The sequence below is a fragment of the Chiloscyllium punctatum genome, chromosome 24 (assembly GCF_047496795.1).
Source record: "Chiloscyllium punctatum isolate Juve2018m chromosome 24, sChiPun1.3, whole genome shotgun sequence".
Taxonomy (NCBI): Eukaryota; Metazoa; Chordata; class Chondrichthyes; order Orectolobiformes; family Hemiscylliidae; genus Chiloscyllium; species Chiloscyllium punctatum.
Window position 1 is genome coordinate 85,975,374 of NC_092762.1, and position 18,048 is coordinate 85,993,421.

At 47.7% G+C, this 18,048-nt stretch overlaps 1 protein-coding gene across 9 annotated transcripts in view; it reads right to left on the bottom strand.

The window, feature by feature from the left end:
• Positions 1-18,048, bottom strand: part of LOC140494794 (3',5'-cyclic-AMP phosphodiesterase 4C-like) — a 332,319-nt gene that overhangs the window by 78,029 nt on the left and 236,242 nt on the right. Inside the window, exon 1 of one of the 9 annotated variants that reach the window (XM_072594400.1) lies at positions 452-948. The exons of the other annotated variants lie outside the window; for them this stretch is intronic. Within the exon in view, the coding sequence (XP_072450501.1) occupies positions 452-573 (122 nt within the window). The 5' untranslated portion in view covers positions 574-948. Of the gene's footprint in view, positions 1-451; positions 949-18,048 lie in introns of those variants that run through there. 9 annotated transcript variants of the gene reach the window in all.

Genomic DNA, 18,048 nt, shown 5'->3' on the forward strand with positions numbered 1-18,048 from the left:
CAAGATATTATGAACCTCTATAAGGTCACCCCTCAGTCCCCTCGCCAGTCTCCAACGCTCCAGGGAAAACAGCCCCAGCCTCCACAGCCTTTACACCCAATGACAGACACTAAGGTAACTGACCTACAGTAACCCGGGTATTTTTCGTGTGTGGGCAGTTTGGCTGTTGCATTTCGAACAGGGACCACACTTTTACAAAACTTTCACCGACTGGGAAGCCACATGAATCCAAAATAAATAAGCAAGGGTGACTGGACCTGAAACCTCAGGATGCTGCCAGAACTGCTGAGCTTTTCCAGCAACTTCTGTCCTTGTCTGTACAAAAATCCACGCTCCACTCCGCTGGCCACTCACAATAACCTCAAAACAAAACCCCCTTCTGCCCCCCCCCAACCCCGACCCGCTCAGTAAGGGACAGAAAGATAAAGGAGACAGCCCGGGAACACCTTACCGTCTTCTCTTGTGGACGATGTCAATGGGCCGGTTGACAGAACGGGGCGATCCGTAGCTGCTGCCCAGTTTGGGAGCTCGGTCTCCCGCAGGAAGGAGCCCGCAGCTCCCGGGAAGGCTCATCGCTCCCTCTCTAGCCCAGCTGGGACCTTTTCCTGTGTTGTTTTTTTCCTCCCTCAAAACTCAACGTGGGCCACGACCTGATCTGAAGAAGCTACAGCACTTCCTGCAAATCAGCTCCATCGCTTCAAGGGAGGCTCAGGGCTTGGAGGTTTCTTTTTTAAATGAAGAGTTCTCTCAACCCGGGAGACCACCAGCTGCCAGAGTCGATTCTCCCTCTCTCCAACATACACGTCCCGTTGTCTGCTTCCTGCTGACCGCCTCCCGGAGCCCGAGCGAGGAGATGGAGAGAGTGAGTGAGCCCCAGTCTCTGTCAGTCTGAGAACTCGGTGCGTCATTGACAGTGGGTGGACTCTCTCTCTGGTTCCCCGTCCATCCTGCCAATATGCCTCCCCCTCGCTCTCCCGCTCAGAGCTGCGGCATTGGGACCCCTCCCCAGCTAGGTCAGTGACTTTGACCCCCCCCCACTCCCAGCTGTGTATTCGGTCTCACTCCACATGGGACCCTGACATCAGCGCCTTGTGCTTCCTCCTCTGGGTTCTCCACTTCTCAGCTGCCTTGGGTTTCCCTCTCCCTCTGCTGGTTAAACAACTTTCTGTCCGTGGGATTACATTCATTCGTGCTTTTCAACATACACAGACACACACACACAAACACAGATACATACACACAGATACATACACAGACACACACACACACACACATACACAGACACACACACACACACACACACACATACACAGACACACACACATACATACACAGACACACACACACATACATACATACACAGACACACACACAGATACATACACAGACACACACACACACATACACACACAGAGATACATACACAGACACACACACACACATACACACAGAGATACGTACACACACAGATACACACAAACGTACAGACATACATACGCACACACACACAGTCAGCTATACATACAGACACAAAGAAACAGAGTCATGGAACACAAACACATACAAACACATACATGCTTCACACACATGCAGAGATTTGATTACTTACAGTGTGGAAACAGGCCCTTCGGCCCAACAAGTCCACACCGACCCGCCGAAGCGCACCCACCCAGACCCATTCCCATACATTTACCCCTGCATCTAACACTACGGGCAATTTAGCATGGCCAATTCGCCTGACCTGCACATTTTTGGACTGTGGGAGGAAACCGGAGCACCCGGAGGAAACCCACGCAGACACAGGGAGAAAATGCAAACTCCACACAGTCAGTCACCTGAGGCGGGAATTGAACCCGGGTCTCTGGCGCTGTGAGGCAGCAACTGTGCCACCGTGTCGCCCACAAAGAGACAGCCATGGAGCACAGATACAAACAGACACAGATGGAACACACAAAGAGTCATGGAACACAGACATGCAAACATAACTGGCAATACACACAGACACATATACAGTCATGAAACACATATACAAACAGACACATGAACACACACACAGGTATACAGAGACACGCATGGACACATGGAATACACAGTCACACACAGGGAGAGGTGGAGAAGTCATGGCCAAGTCGTATTATCCCTGGACTATTAATTCAGAGACGCAAGCAATGTTCTGGGGGAGCTAGGTTCAAATCCTGCCACAGGATAAATGTAATTTTTTTAAAAAACTGCATCATTATATCTGCAACAAAACAAGAATCAACTGAAGACCATGAAACCATTGTCAATTGTCAGAAAAAAAAACCCCAACTAGTTCACTAATGTCCTTCAGGGCAGGAAATCTGCCATAGTCACCTGGTCTGGCCTACACATGACTCCAGGCGCACAGGCTAACTTTCAACTGCCCTCTGAATCACTACAAAGGCCACTTAATCACTACAAAGTCTCAAAGCAGAAATGAAAGCACACAGATGTGTTAGCAGAAAGGACAATGGCAGAAACAGCCCTGTCAACCCTTCAAGCTCCTCCTCGCTAACATTTGGGGGTTAGTGCCAAAATTGGGAGAGTTGTGTCACAGACTAGTCAATCAACAGCCTGTTATAGTCATGTTCATGGAATCATACCTCACAGACAACTGTCACCATCCCTGGATATGTCCTGTCCCACCGGCAGGACAGACCCAGCAGAGGGGGTGGCACAGTGGGATACAGTCAGGAGGGAGTTGCTCTGGGTGTCATCAATAAAGACTCCAGACCTCACGAGGTCTCATGGCTTCAGGTTAAGCATGGGCAAGGAAACCTCCTGCTGACTACCATGTACCATCCTCCCTCAGTTGATAAATTGGGTCCTCCTCCATGTTGAACACCACTTACAGGAAGCACAGAATGTACTCTGAGTGAGGGATTCCAATGCCCACTACCAAGAGTGGCTCACCTGCAATACTACAGGTCGAGCTGGTCAGGTCTGAAGGAGAAAACTGCTAGACTGGGTCTGCAGCAGGTGATGAGGGAACCAACAAGAGGGAAAAGCAGTCTCAACCTCATCCTTACCAATCTGTGCCACTCAACACAATAGAGGGTATGCTCAGTGTGAAGGTGGGACTTTGTCTCATCAAGGACTGTGCAGTAGTCACTTTTACCAATACTGTCATGGAGAGATGTATCTGCAGCCGGCAGATTGATGAGGATGAGATTGAGACTTCTTTTCCCTCTTGTTGGTTCCCTTACCTCCTGCTGTAGACCCAGTCTAGCAGCTGTGTCCTTTAGGACCCGACCAGCTCGATCAGTAGTACTGCTGCTGAGCCACTCTTGGTAGTGGGCATTGGAATACCTCACTCAAAGTACATCCTATGCTAAATAGGACAGACTTCAAACAGATCCAACACTCAAAACTGGGTATCCATGAGGCACTGTGGGCCATCAACAGCAGCAGAATTGTACTCCACCTCATGTAACCTCATGGCTTGGCATTTTCCCAACTCAACCATTACCATCAATCCAGGGGATCAATCCTGGTTCAATGGACAGCACAGGAGAGCATGCCAGCAGCAGCACCAGCAATACCAGAAAATGAGATGTCAACCTGGTGAAGCTACCAAACATGACTAATTGTTTGCCTTAAAGCATAAGGAGCAAGTGACAGACAGGGCTAAGTGATCTTACAACCAAGTGTTCAAATCTAAGCTCTGCAGTCCTGCGATACCCACTCCATTGAGACCCCTCATCATTTTATCACCTGAATTAAATTTCTCCTTGGCCTCCAAGATTAAAAGGAACCAGCCCAGACCAACCAATGTTCCTTTAGAACAAACTCTCCAGTCCAGCACACATCTGCAACATCAGGTATCCTCCCTGGTGTGAGCACAGACGATGTGCATCTCTATGTGTGTAGCAAACACAGAGAGATACTCAGCAGGTCAGACATCTGTGGAAAGTGAAACAGAGTTAAGTCCAGTGATCTTTCTTCAGAATTGAAAGATGTTGGAATGTGGGAGGATTTCATAAAAACTGATAAAATTCCAACAGGACAATACAGGTAGTTCTTCTATAAAGTGATGGTTGCATTCTTGTGCAAGCCTGCATTATGGAAAATACTGGATTAGTGGTGCTGGAAGAGCACAGCAGTTCAGGCAGCATCCAACGAGCAGCGAAATCGACGTTTCGGGCAAAAGCCCTGATGAAGGGCTTTTGCCCGAAACATCGATTTCCCTGCTCATTGGATGCTGTCTGAACTGCTGTGCTCTTCCAGCACCACTAATCCAGTATTTGCTTTCCAGCATCTGCCGTCATTGTTTTTACCTGCATTATGGAAAAGTCGTGCTTTAGAAACAGAACTTAAAGTGTTGGCGATGTAATCACATCACATCCAATAAATGTTTTAAAAGTTCGCGCTTTAGAAATAGTGTCCACAGTTGGCAAATTTCCATTAAAACACGTGTCACAGCAAAATGACTCTTACAGGGTAAATGCAGGAAGGATGTTCCCAATGACCAAGGAGTCCAGAACCAGGGAATTTGAAATTAATAATCCCATGTAGGCCATTTCAGACTGAGATGAGGAGAAATTTCTTCATCCAGAGAGTGGTGAGATTGTAGAATTCCTCCAGAAAGTGGATGAATGAATGAGTGAATGATTTTATTATCATGAGTGAGAAGAACAGTAAAATATAGTGTCATCATGATCTGGCACCATTTTAAATAATTTTAAGATTGAGAACAAAAAAAAATGTACAACCTAAAAAGAGAGTCCAAAACCTTGAACATTTTCAAGAAGGAATGGGGTTTAGTTCTTTGAGCTAAAAGGATCAAAGGGTATGTGGGAGAACGTGGGAATAGGGGACTGAAGTGGATGATCAGCCATGATCATGGTGAGTGGTGGAGCAGGCTCGAAGGGCCGAATGGGCTACCCTGCCCCTATTTTCTATGTTTCTCTCGTTATCAGCCTCCCCTCTATTCTCTCCATCCCCCTACACTGTAAATGCTTCTCCATATTAAATCTGTCAGAGGTCTTCACAATGTTGAGTTTCTCGAGGTAACCTGCTCCGAGGAGCTTATGGTCAGCTTCTCCCAATGCTTCATCAAGAGTCATGTCCATTCCAGACCTCTCTTTCACACAGGTCCTGGCAGATGAGCAGAAACCATGGGAATGGGTGGTGATCCAGAATCCTGGCTGCAGATTCAAACCACAGGCCTGAGGAAATTAACTTCATAAATCCAGGCAAGGGTGAAAATGAAAATATATACATCCAGGTCTGTCAAATCACACCAGAATTTCAGGCCATTCAGGGATGAGGCCCAAATATACTTCTTTATGGAGTGGAAATCTGAAACTCTCTTCCCCCAAAGAGGTATGGCTGGGAAGGGGGTAAGTGAGAGGATGTAAACACCTTAAAAGGAGGTATATGTTTGTTGTGTGAGGGTCTTAATGATGAGTAAGTTAATGAGTTCAAGCACTCATTAACCACAATCCAATAGAATTATAAATTAGGGTCAGGGGCTTTCATGCAGAGGGTGGTGCGCATATGGAATGACTTGCCAGAGGAAGTGGTGAAGGCTGGTACCATTACAACATCTTATAGACTTGTGGATACATAGATGAATAGAAATGGTTTAGAGGGATATGGGCCACATGCTGGCTAATTTATTTAGGATATCTGGTTGGCATGGATGCGTTGGACCGAAGGGTCTGTTTCTGTGCTGTTCATCTCTATGACTCGGTGACTGATTAGCCTTTTCATGTTCCTGTATTCAAACACTACCTTGTTCACCCTTTATCATCTCTGTAACCTCCTCCAGTCCTATGTAGGTCATTTACAATAACAGTGACAATCACCTGATAAACGCGAGGTGCTGCATTTTGGGAAAGCAAATCTTAGCAGGACTTACACACTTAATGGTAAGGTCCTGGGAGTGTTGCTGAACAAAGAGACCTTGGAGTGCAGGTTCATAGCTCCTTGAAAGTAGAGTCGCAGGTAGATAGGACAGTGAAGGTAGTGTTTGGTATGCTTTCCTTTATTGGTCAGTGTGTTGAGTACAGGAGTTGGGAGGTCATGTTGCGGCTGTACAGGATACTGGTTAGGCCACTTTTGGAATATTGTGTGCAATTCTGGTCTCCTTCCTATCAGAAAGATGCTGTCAAACTTGAAAGAGTTCAGAAACGATTTACAAGGATGTTGCCAGGGTTGGAAGATTTGAGCTACAGGGAGAGGCTGAACAGGCTGGGGCTGTTTTCCCTGGAGCGTCAGAGGCTGAGGGGTGACTATATAGAGGTTTACAAAATTAGGAGGGGCATGAATAGGATAAGTAGGCAAAGTCTTTTCCTGGGGTCCGGGAGTTCAGAACTAGAGGGCATAGGTTAAGGGTGAGAGGGGGGAAGATATAAAAGAGACCTAAGGGGCAACTTTTTCACTGTGGTACGTGTATGGAATGAGCTGCTAGAGGAAGTAGTGGAGGCTGGTACAATTGCAACATTTAAGAGGCATTTGGATGGGTATATGAATAGGAAGGGTTTGGAGGGATATGGGCCAGGTGCTGGCAGGTGGGACTAGATTGGGTTGGGATATTTGGGTCGGCGTGGACAGGTTGGACCGAAGGGTCTGTTTCCGCGCTAAACATCTCTATGACTCTATCTAAGTCCCGTAATACACGTTTCTGAGGGTACATAATCAGCCAGTGCCAGCCCATTCCCCACGTTCACGGCTCTATTGCTGACGGCATTGCATAAACCAGTATTCCTGACGAAGGGATTATGCACGAAACGTCGATTCTCCTGCTCCTCGGATGCTGCCTGACCTGCTGTGTTTTTCCCAACGCCATACTCTCGACTCTGATTTCCAAGAACTGCAGTCCTCGCTTTCTCCTTCCACATCTCTATGACCCGAAGCTCCCCAACTATGACATTCCTTCTCTGTCTACAGTGTTTCACTTGAAGTAAACTGTTTATCAGAGCAGCTGTGACCTGGTGAACTTCAGCTGTTTCTGACTGCACTCCCTTCCTTCAGAGACCACCCCAATCTCTCTGTAACCAACCCCCTCTGACAGGACAGAAGACCCTCCCCCACTCTTCTTCACCCTCAATGTCCACTCAGCATCTATTTTTCACCCGCAGCACAAGAATTGAGATTTGCATTGCTCTAGCGTCACTGCGTATCTTAGAAAATCTCAGACTATGTTTGAGCCAGTGAGGTTACACTGAAAGATCAGTCTCAGTTGTGTTGTAGGAAACAAAGTCAACCTTTGCACAGCGAGCTCCCACAGCGCCGTGGGAGCGGGGAGCAGGGAGAAGGGGGCTAACGGTGACAGTAATGAGATAAATATTGACTCCACTACACTGCAGGGAACGTGCCACCACCCCCACCCTCGATCTTCTTCCAAACACACACATATAGACACACAGACACAGATACACATGGATACACACGGACACACGCAGCAGAGAGAGAGAGCCAGTGTCCGAGTCACAGGATCAAGGGATTAGTTTCTCAATCCAGACTCTCTGAGAAACTGCAGCACTGTTTACAGGTGAAGGGTTAAACTGAGATCCCATCCACACTCCCAGGATGATGTAAAAACTACCACAGCCCAATACTTGACAAAGTTCAGAGGAGTTATAGAGTGGCTTGCAAATGAAGCAAGGCAGATATGGGTATTAACGTTTCTCCCTCAGTGAGTGGTGAGGGTGTCGAATGCACTGCCTGGAAATGTGAGGGAGGCAGGTGCATTGGGAGATTCAAGAGGCACATTGTGTGCAAGGGTCTGGGGGAGAATTGGCACTGGGTAACGACACAATGAGACAAGTCAATTCAGGCTCAATGGACTGTAACATGTCTGTGGTTCTGAGAGCTCTCTCTGCTCAGGTTTACTGCATGTGGGGTTTTTGATGAGTGGAAATTAACACGCAATTCATTAAAAAAAAACACTCAGGCTGACGGGTTGCGAGATGTCCCGGGGTGGTAGTGTGCTCTGCGAATGCAGTGTTGTTGTTGTATGGACCAGGAAGCCACATTCTGTTTCCGTGATGATTCTGTAGACATTGTGGTTTGGGCCAGATTGGTGGGATGGAAAGGACTGGGTTTGGGGGAAGAGGTGTTACAGTCTGAGGAAGGACAGAGAGGCTGGACAGACACCACACAGGTAAAGCAATTCGCTTCTGCTTCCCCCCCCCCCCTCCCCCACCATTTCCCACATCCAGGTCGGTTGCTGAGTCCATACAGATTCTCCGACCTGTGATTAGACACTTTCCCGACCTGGCCACTCTGGGACTTGAACTCTTCCCATTCCTGTCTTTTGACCCTGACCCCGTGACGTCATTGCCCAAGGCATGTGCTGGTTGTTCCCAGTCTCCTCTGTCAAAAAAAATCATCAAACTCTGGCACATGCTCAAACCTTCCACTACATCTCAACATCTCTACAGAACCGTCCAATCATTAGCCTGGATGGTGAAGACAGGGCGTCTCCCAGGTAACTGCTACAGGTTGCCATCCTTAGTTGGTTACCTTGGAAACAAAGGTGGTTTTGCAGAATTTTCCTTCTAAATGTCTTCCCTTGTTCTTCCCGGGAATAGAATTCCTAATTTACTCTTACGCCCTCTCGTTTCCACCCAGATCCCTCCAATTATCTGACTGAGTGAGGGGTGGGGGGAGGGGGTGTCTGTGACCAATTTAACTTAAGCTCCATCTCCCCCCAAACCATTCGCCGTTTCAGAATTGCCCATAGCACCCTCACACCTCACTGGAGCCCACTTTGGCAGGCAGTCACTGTTGGGGTTCAGCGATGTGCAATTTCCAAACAGCAACATCCCAAAATCAGCAAGATGATAATCAGAAGATGATCAGGTTTGCTTCTTTAACTGGTGCTGGCAGGAGGATGAAGATCAGACCCAGGACACCCACTCTCTGACAATAATCTGACAGTGCGGCGCTCCCTCAGCACTGACCCTCCGACAGTGCGGCGCTCCCTCAGCACTGACCCTCCGACAGTGCGGCGCTCCCTCAGCACTGACCCTCCGACAGTGCGGCGCTCCCTCAGCACTGACCCTCCGACAGTGCGGCGCTCCCTCAGCACTGACCCTCCGACAGTGCGGCGCTCCCTCAGCACTGACCCTCCGACAGTGCGGCGCTCCCTCAGCACTGACCCTCCGACAGTGCGGCGCTCCCTCAGCACTGACCCTCCGACAGTGCGGCGCTCCCTCAGCACTGACCCTCCGACAGTGCGGCGCTCCCTCAGCACTGACCCTCCTTTGTACTGGACTGGATGTTCAGTCCCAATCATGGTCTAAAGGATGAGGTGGGATTGAAATCCACATCAGTCTCTGACCCTGGTTAATATTAGTGTCTCCTTTTGCCTTTGTCAGGATTTTTTTTACTTTTTCCAGTCAGTCAATTTAAGTCTCCATACAACTCAGTCATTTCATTTTCAGGTGGATTTTAGAGGTCAGACTCTCTGATATTGAGATACACCCTCTTTTCTGGATTCTAAGCTAAATTGTACGTTGATGGAATGTGAAATCATCAGATGGTTTTCTCTGTCGGCAGTGAGTGACAAGGTTAGTATCCCTTCAGTATGTGTACCTGGGCACAGTGCATTGTAGAAGGTCATAGTTCTGAAAGGGTTAATGTCAGTGACTCTATTGAGCTCCACCCAATGCAGTTTAATGTGGAAAAGTGTGAGGTGATTCACTTTGGAAGGAGCAACAGGAATAAAGAGTACAGGGCTAATGGTAAGATTCTTGGTAGTGTAGATGAGCACAGAGATATCGGTGTCCATGTACATAGATCCTTCAAAAGTTGCCACCCGGGTTAGTAGGGATGTTAAGAAGGTGTATGGTGTGTTAGCTTTTATTGGTAGAGGGATTGAGTTTCAGAGCCATGAGGTCATGCTGCAGCTGTACAAAACTCTAGTGCGGCCACACTCAGAGTATTGTGTACAGTTCTGATCACCGCATTACAGGAAGGATGTGCAAGCTTTGGAAAGGGTTCAAAGCAGATTTACTAGGATGTTGCCTGATATGGAGGGAAAGTCTCATGAGGAAAGGCTGAGGGACCTTGAGGCTGTTTTCATGAGGAAGAAGGTGGTTGAGAGGTGACTAATAGAGACATATAAGACAATCAGAGGGTTAGATAGGGTGGAGAGTGAGCCTTTTCCCTTGGATGGCGATGGCTAGCACAAGGGGACATAGCTTTAAATTCAGGGGTGATAGATATAGGACAGATGTCAGGGGTAATTTCTTTACTCAGTAGTAGGGGCATGGAATGCACTGCCTGCAACAGTAGTAGACCCAACAACTTTAAGGGCATTTAAATGGTCATTGGATGAATATATGCATGAAATAGTGTAGGTTAGATAGGCTTCAGATTGGTTTCACGGGTCGGTGCAACATCGAGGGTTGAAGGGCCTGTATTGTGCTGTAATGTTCTATGTTTAAATCTGATGATGTCATACAGTCTTGGGTGAACAATGAAGAGCCCAGCTGGAAATCTGATTGGGTGAGATGTTCCTGTTTCTGACAGCCCTAGTCATTATGTGCAACTAGCGAATGTTACCACTTACCATCATGCAGTGAACTAGACCTCCTTGTTCAGATTCTCTAGTGGCTTGACTGCTTTTAACCAAAGAGGTCAATGGTCCCACAGTATGGTGGCTACACTCTAACCTGATGACTAACTAGTGATGGTTACTTCTGTGAGACGCAACCCACAGAGTCAGGGGATGGATTCTCACCCATCACAGAATCTGCAGCGTGGGGGATTGGGCAATGTTTGTTTTTATTCATTTGTAGGACATGGGCAACGCTGGCCAGCCATTTATTGTTCTTCCCTTGAAATAAGTGAATTGCTGGGCCAATTCAGAGGCAACCACGTTGCTGTGGGCCTGGAGTCACATGTAGGCCAGGCCAGGCCGGGTAAGGAGGGTAGATTTCCTTCCCTGATGGACATCAGTGATCCAGATGGGTTTTCTTTCTGACAATTGGCAAATGGTCTCATGGTCACCATTTACATCTTGAATTCAGATTTTTATCAAATTCAAATTCCATCACCTGCCATGGCAGGATTCAGAACTGGGTCCCCAGAACATTAATCTAACGATAATACCAGTAGGCCATTATGTCCCTTGTTACCGTCCTCTTCATGTGAATATTAAGGATTCCTCATCATGACTCTGAAAAGTAAGGGTCTGTCCCAGACTGCCGTTCCCCTTGGAGAACTTCATTGATAGGGAAAGGGTCTTGCTGGCTCCCAGTCCTAATTGCCCAGAGTCAGCCACATTGCTGAGAGTCTGGAGTCACATGTAAGCCAGACCAGGTGAATACAGCAGATTTCCTTCCCTGAAGGACATCAGTGAACCAGATGGGGTTCCCCCCATTGATCAATTCATGGTCATTATTTAGATGCTTGATTTCAAATTTTTAATCAAATTCAAATTCCACTCTCTGCCATGGTAGGATTCAAACCAAGTCCCAGGAGCATTCTCTGAGTCTCTGAATTAACAGCCAAGTGAGGGTACCACTAGGTAAAAACAAGGACTGCAGATGCTGGAAACCAGAGTCTAGATTAGAGTGGTGTTGGAAAAGCACAGCAGGTCAGGCAGCATCCAAGGAGCAGGAAAATCGACGTTTCGGGCAAAAGCCCTTCATCAGGAATAGAGGCAGTGAGCCTGAAGCGTGGAGAGATAAATGAGAGGGAGGTGGGGAGAAAGTAGCATAGAGTACAGTAGGTGAATGGAGGTGGGGGTGGGGGTGGAGGTGATAGGTCAGAGAGGAGGGTGGAGTGGATAGGTGGAAAGGAAGATAGGCAGGTAGGACAGGTCACGGGTATGGTGCTGAGCTGGATGGTTGGAGCTGGGGTGAGCTGGGGGAAGGGGAAGTGAGGAAACTGGTGAAATCCACATTGATGCCCTGGGGTTGAAGTGTTCCGAGGTGGAAGATGAGGCGCTCTTCCTCCAGGCGTCGGGTGGTGAGGGAGCGGCAGTGGAGGAGGCCCAGGACCTGCATGTCCTCGGCAGAGTGGGAGGGGGAGTTGAAATGTTGGGCCACAGGGCGGTGGGGTTGATTGGTGCGGGTGTCCCAGAGATGTTCCCTAAAGCGCTCTGCTAGGAGGCGCCCAGTCTCCCCAGTGTAGAGGAGACTGTAGAGGAGCAACGGATACAATATTGGTGGATGTGCAGGTAAAACTTTGATGGATATGGAAGGCTCCTTTGGGGTCTTGGATGGAGGTAAGGGAGGGGGTGTGGGAGCAGGTTTTGCAACTCCTATAGTGGCAGGGGAAAGTGCCAGGATGGGAGGGTGGGTTGTTGGGGGGCGTGGACCTGACCAGGTAGACACAGAGGGAACGGTCTTTGCGGAAGGTGAAAAGGGGTGGGGAGGGAAATATATCCCTGGTTGTGGGGTCAATTTGGAGGTGACAGAAATGTCTTCGGATGATGTGGTTTATGCGAAGGTTGGTAGGGTGAAAGGTGAGCAACGGGGGGGGGGGGGGGGGGGTTCTGTCCTCGTTACGGTTCAAGGGATGGGGTTTGACAGCGGAAGGGCGGGATGTGGACGACAATAGACAATAGGTGCAGGAGTTGGCCATTCTGCCCTTTGAGCCTGCACCACCATTCAATATGATCATGGCTGATCATCCTTAATCAGTATCCTGTTCCTGCCTTATCTCCATAACCCTTGATTCCACAATCCTTGAGAGCTCTATCCAATTCTTTCTTAAATGAATCCAGAGACTGGGCCTCCACTGCCCTCTGGGGCAGAGCATTCCACACAGCCACCACTCTCTGAGTGAAGAAGTTTCTCTCCATCTCTGTCCTAAATGGTCTACCCCGTATTTTTAAACTGTGTCCTCTGGTTCAGGACTCACCCATCAGCAGAAACATGCTTCCTGCCTCCAGAGTGTCCAATCCTTTAATAATCTTATACGTCTCAATCAGATCCCCTCTCAGCCTTCTAAACTCAAGGGTATACAAGCCCAGTCGCTCCAGTCTTTCAGTGTAAGGTAGTCCTGCCATTCCAGGAATTGACCTCATGAATCTACGCTGCACTCCCTCAATAGCCAGAATGTCTTTCCTCAAATTTGGAGACCAGAATTGCACACAATATTCCAGGTGTGGTCTCACCAGGGCCCTGTACAGCTGCAGAAGAACCTCTTTGCTTCTATACTCAATCCCTCTTGTTATGAATGCCAGCATGCTATGAGCCTTCTTCACTACCTGCTGTACCTGCATGCTTACCTTCATTGACTGGTGTACAAGAACACCCAGATCTCTTTGTACTGCCCCTTTACCTAAATTGATTCCATTTAGGTAGTAATCTGCCTTCCTGTTCTTGCCACCAAAGTGGATAACCATACATTTATCCACATTAAACTACATCTGCCATGCATCTGTCCACTCACCTAACTTGTCCAGGTCACCCTGTAATCTCCTAACATCCTTATCACATTTCACCCTGCCACCCAGCTTAGTATCATCAGCAAATTTGCTAATGTTATTACTAATACCATCTTCTATATCATTAATAGATATTGTAAAAAGCTGCGGTCCCAGCACTGATCCCTGCGGTACCCCACTGGTCACTGCTTGCCATTCCGAAATGGAGCTGTTTATCACTTTGTTTCCTGTCAGCTAACCAACTTTCAATCCAAGTTAGTACTTTGCCCCCAATACCATGCACCCTAATCTTGCTCACTAACCTCCTATGTGGGACTTTATCAAAGGCTTTCTGATAGTCCAGGTACACTACATCTACTGGATCTCCCTTGTCCATCTTCCGAGTTACATCCTCAAAAAATTCCAGAAGATTAGTCAAGCATGATTTCCCCTTCATAAATCCATGCTGACTCTGTCCTATCCTGTTACTGCTATCCAGATGTGTTGTAATTTCATCCTTTATAATAGACTCCAGCATCTTTCCCACCACTGAGGTCAGACTAACTGGTCTATAATTTCCTGCTTTCTCTCTCCCACCTTTCTTAAAAAGGGGAAGACACAAGTAATCTCCCTGAGGTAACAGTGGCTGAAGGACCTGAACTTAAGGGAATTTATATTTGCCAGGATTTGGTGTTGGAGAGACTGTTAGGTCTGAAGGTTTATAGGTTCCCGGGGCCTGATGGTCTACATCCCAGGGTACTGAAGGAGGTGGTACAACATTAGCCACCTTCCAATCCACAGGAACTGATCCCAAATCTATCGAACTCTGGAAAATAATCACCAATGCATCCACGATTTCTAGCCACCTCCTTCAGTACTCTGGGATGTAGACCATCAGGTCCCGGGGACTTATCATCCTTCAGACCTAACAGTCTCTCCAACACCAATTCCTGGCAAATATAAATTCCCTTCAGTTCAGGTCCTTCAGCCACTGTTACCTCAGGGAGATTGCTTGTGTCTTCCCCAGTGAACACAGATCTGATATACCAATTCAATTCTTCTGCCATTTTGTTCCCAGGAATATATTCCCCTGTTTGTCTTCAAGGGCCCAATTTTAGTCTTAACCATTTTTTTGCCTTTCACATACCTAAAAAAGCTTTTACTATCCTCCTTTATATTTTTGGCCAGTTTACCTTCATACCTCTTTTTTTTCCTGTGTATTTCCTTCTTAGTTATCCTCTGTTGTTCTTTAAAAGCTTCCCAGTTCTCCGTTTTCCCACTCATCTTAGCTATGTTATACTTTTTCCCTTTTGACATTATATGTTTCTTAACTTCGCTGTCAGCCATGGCCACCCCTGCCTCCTCTTAGGATCTATCTTCCTTACTGGAAGGAACTGATCCTGCATCTTCTGCATTATACCCAGAAATACCTGTCATTGTTCCTCCACTGTCATCTTTGCTAGGGTATTGCACCATTGAACTTTGGCCAGCTCCTCCCTCATAACTCCATAGCTCCCTTTATTCAACTGAAATATTGTCACTTCTAATTGTACCCTCTCCCTCTCAAATTGCAGATTGAAGCTTATTGTATTATGGTCACTACTTCCTAATGGCTCCTTCACTTCGAGGTCCCTGATCAAATCCGGTTCGTTGCACAACACCAGATCCAGAATTACCTTCTCCCTGGTAGGCTCCAGCACCAGCTGATCTAAGAATCCATCTCTGAGGCACTCCACAAAGTCTCTTTCTTGAGGTCCAATACCATCCTGATTCTCCCAGTCTACCTGCATGTTGAAATCCCCCATAACAACTGTAGTAACATCTTTACAACAGATCAATTTCAGCTCCTGATTCAACTTACATCCGACATCCAGCCTACTATTTGGGGGCCTGTAGATAACTCCCAAGAGGGTCTTTTTACCCTTAGTATTTCTCAGCTCTATCCACACTGACTCTACATCCCCTGATTCTAGTTCCCCCCACGCAAGGGACTGAATATCCTCCCTTACTAACATGGCCACCCCACCCCCTCTGCCCGTCAGTCTGTCCTTACGATAGCATGTGTAGCCTTGAATATTCATTTCCCAGGCCCTGTCCACTTGAAGCCACGTCTCAGTTATCCCCACAATATCGTATCTGCCAATTTCCAAAAGAGCCTCAAGCTCATCCATCTTATTTCTAATGCTTCGTGCATTCATGTATAGTATTTTAAATTTATTACTGCCCTCACCCTTCCCATCAACTCCTATTTCACTCAACCTTACAGCATGATCCCTTTTTGAGTTTTCTGCCTCATTGATACAGTTGTCTTTCTTGACTTCCCTTGTTCTAACTTTCCCTTCAATTTCCTTCTTAAACATCCAGTTTGTCCCCCCCCAGCTACTTAGTTTAAACGTAGCTGTGTTGCAGTAGCAAACCTGCCTGCCAGAATGCTGGTCCCTAACCTATTAAGGTGCAAATAGTCTCTCTTGTATAATTTATGCTTACCACAAAATATACCCCAGTGATCCAAGAATTTAAATCCTTGCTTCCTGCACCAGTTCCCCAACCACACATTCAAGTCCATTATCTCCCAGTTTCTGGCCTCACCAGCCCGAGGAACTGGAAGTAAACCGGAGATAACCACCCTGGACGTCCTGCTTTTCAGCTTTCTTCCTACTTCTCCGAAGTCCCGCTGCAGTATGTTCCTCCTCTTCTTCCCAACATCATTTGTGCTGACATGTACCAACGTTGGAGGGCATCTTTAACCACGTGGGAAGGGAAATTGCAGTCTCTAAAGAAGGAGGCCACCTGGTGTGTTCTGTGGTGGAACTGGTCCTCCTGGGAGGAATTGGGAATACGGAATGGCATTTTTGCAGAAGGTAGGGTGGGAAGAGGTGTAATCCAGGTAGCTGTGGGAGTCGGTGGGTTTGTAAAACATGTCAGTGTCAAGTCAGTCGTCATTAATGGAGATGGAGAGGTCCAGGAAGGGGAGGGAGGTGTCAGAGATGGTCCAGGTAAATTTAAGGTCAGGGTGGAATGTGTTGGTGAAGTTGATGAATTGCTCAACCTCCTCACGGGAGCACGAGTTGGCGCCAATGCAGTCATCAATGTAGCGGAGGAAGAGGTGGGGAGTGGTGCCGGTGTAATTATGGAAGATCAACAGCTCTACATAGCCAACAAAAAGACAGGCATAGCTGGGGCCCATACGTGTGCCCATGGCTACCCCTTTGGTCTGGAGGAAGTGGGAGGATTCAAAGGAGAAATTGTTAAGGGTAAGGACCAGTTCAGCCAAATGAATGAGTGTGTCGGTGGAAGGGTACTGTTGGGGACGTCTGGAGAGGAAAAAACAGAGGGGTTGGAGACCCTGGTCATGGCGGTGTAGAGGGATTGGATATCCATGGTGAAGATGAGGCGTTGGGGGCCAGGGAAACGGAAGTCTTGGAGGAGGTGGAGGCCAAGGGTGGTGTCTCGAATGTATGTGGGGAGTTCCTGGACTAGGGGGGGGATAGGACAGTGTCGAGGTAGGTAGAGATGAGTTCAGTGGGGCAGGAGCATGCTGAGACAATAGGTCGGCCAGGATGGTCAGGCTTGTGGATCTTGGGAAGGAGGTAGAACCGGGCAGTGCGGGGTTCCTGGACTATGAGGTTGGAAGCTGTGGGTGGGAGATCTCCTGAGGGGATGAGGTTCTGTATGGTCTGGGAGATGATGGTTTGGTGATGGGGGGTGGGGTCATGGTCGAGGGAGCAGTAGGAGGAGGTGTCTTTTTCAAGTTGCCGTCTGCCTTCAGCGGTGTAGAGGTCAGTGCCAAACTACCAGTGCACCCCCTTTATCCAATGAAGGGCTTTTGCCCGAAACATCGATTTTCCCTGATGATACCACTAGGGCTAATGCCTCCACTTAGAGGATGGCCACACAGGAATGGGCCTGGGGTTTAGCTGGAGTTGGGGGAGTGCTGAGGGTTCGGGTGAGGCATTTAAACTGTTTAAAGGAGTTAACAGGGAAACCATTTTCTTCAGCAGGGCTGGTGGAGGGTAAAGGGCCCAGAAAGAGGAGGCAATACCCTAAACATTGAGCCATGTCATTCAGGGTGATGTCAGGAAATATTTTCTCACACAGGGTCTTGTGGAAATCTGGAACCTTCTCCCCCACAAATAGCCCTTGAGGTGAAAGGTCAATTGGTGATTTCAAAATTGAGTTTGATAGATACTTGTGTGATTAAACCAAGGTGGATAGATCGAGTTAAGAGTCAAATAAACTGCAAGTCTGGCGGAATGTTAGGGGCTGAATGGCCTCCTCCTGTTCGCTCAAAGCCACGTTATTTGCTGTTTGAGAATATTGCTGCACAAAGCCTGCACCAAACTATCAGTCACTGAGCCTCAGTAGTTCATTGTACTTTGAAGTATTTCAGAATGAATGCAGGTACGTTTCTGACTCAGGATCTGCAGATGGAGTGGGGCAATTCATGCAGTCAACACAAGGTGGCAGCAGAGGGTTAGGTGGCTCACCATCTTGCTGGAGCACTGCTCAGTAACTTGCGTTTGCCAGGAATGGTGCTGACTTGCATCTACATAGCGCCTTTCACATTCACTTTGATCCCAAAGTGCTTTATAAAATATTTACAGTCCACAAAAGTCCTTTCAAACTGCAGTGGTCCCCTGTCAAACTTAAAGGAGCCAATTTTAATCTCAGTAATTTTACAAAGAATTTTCAGA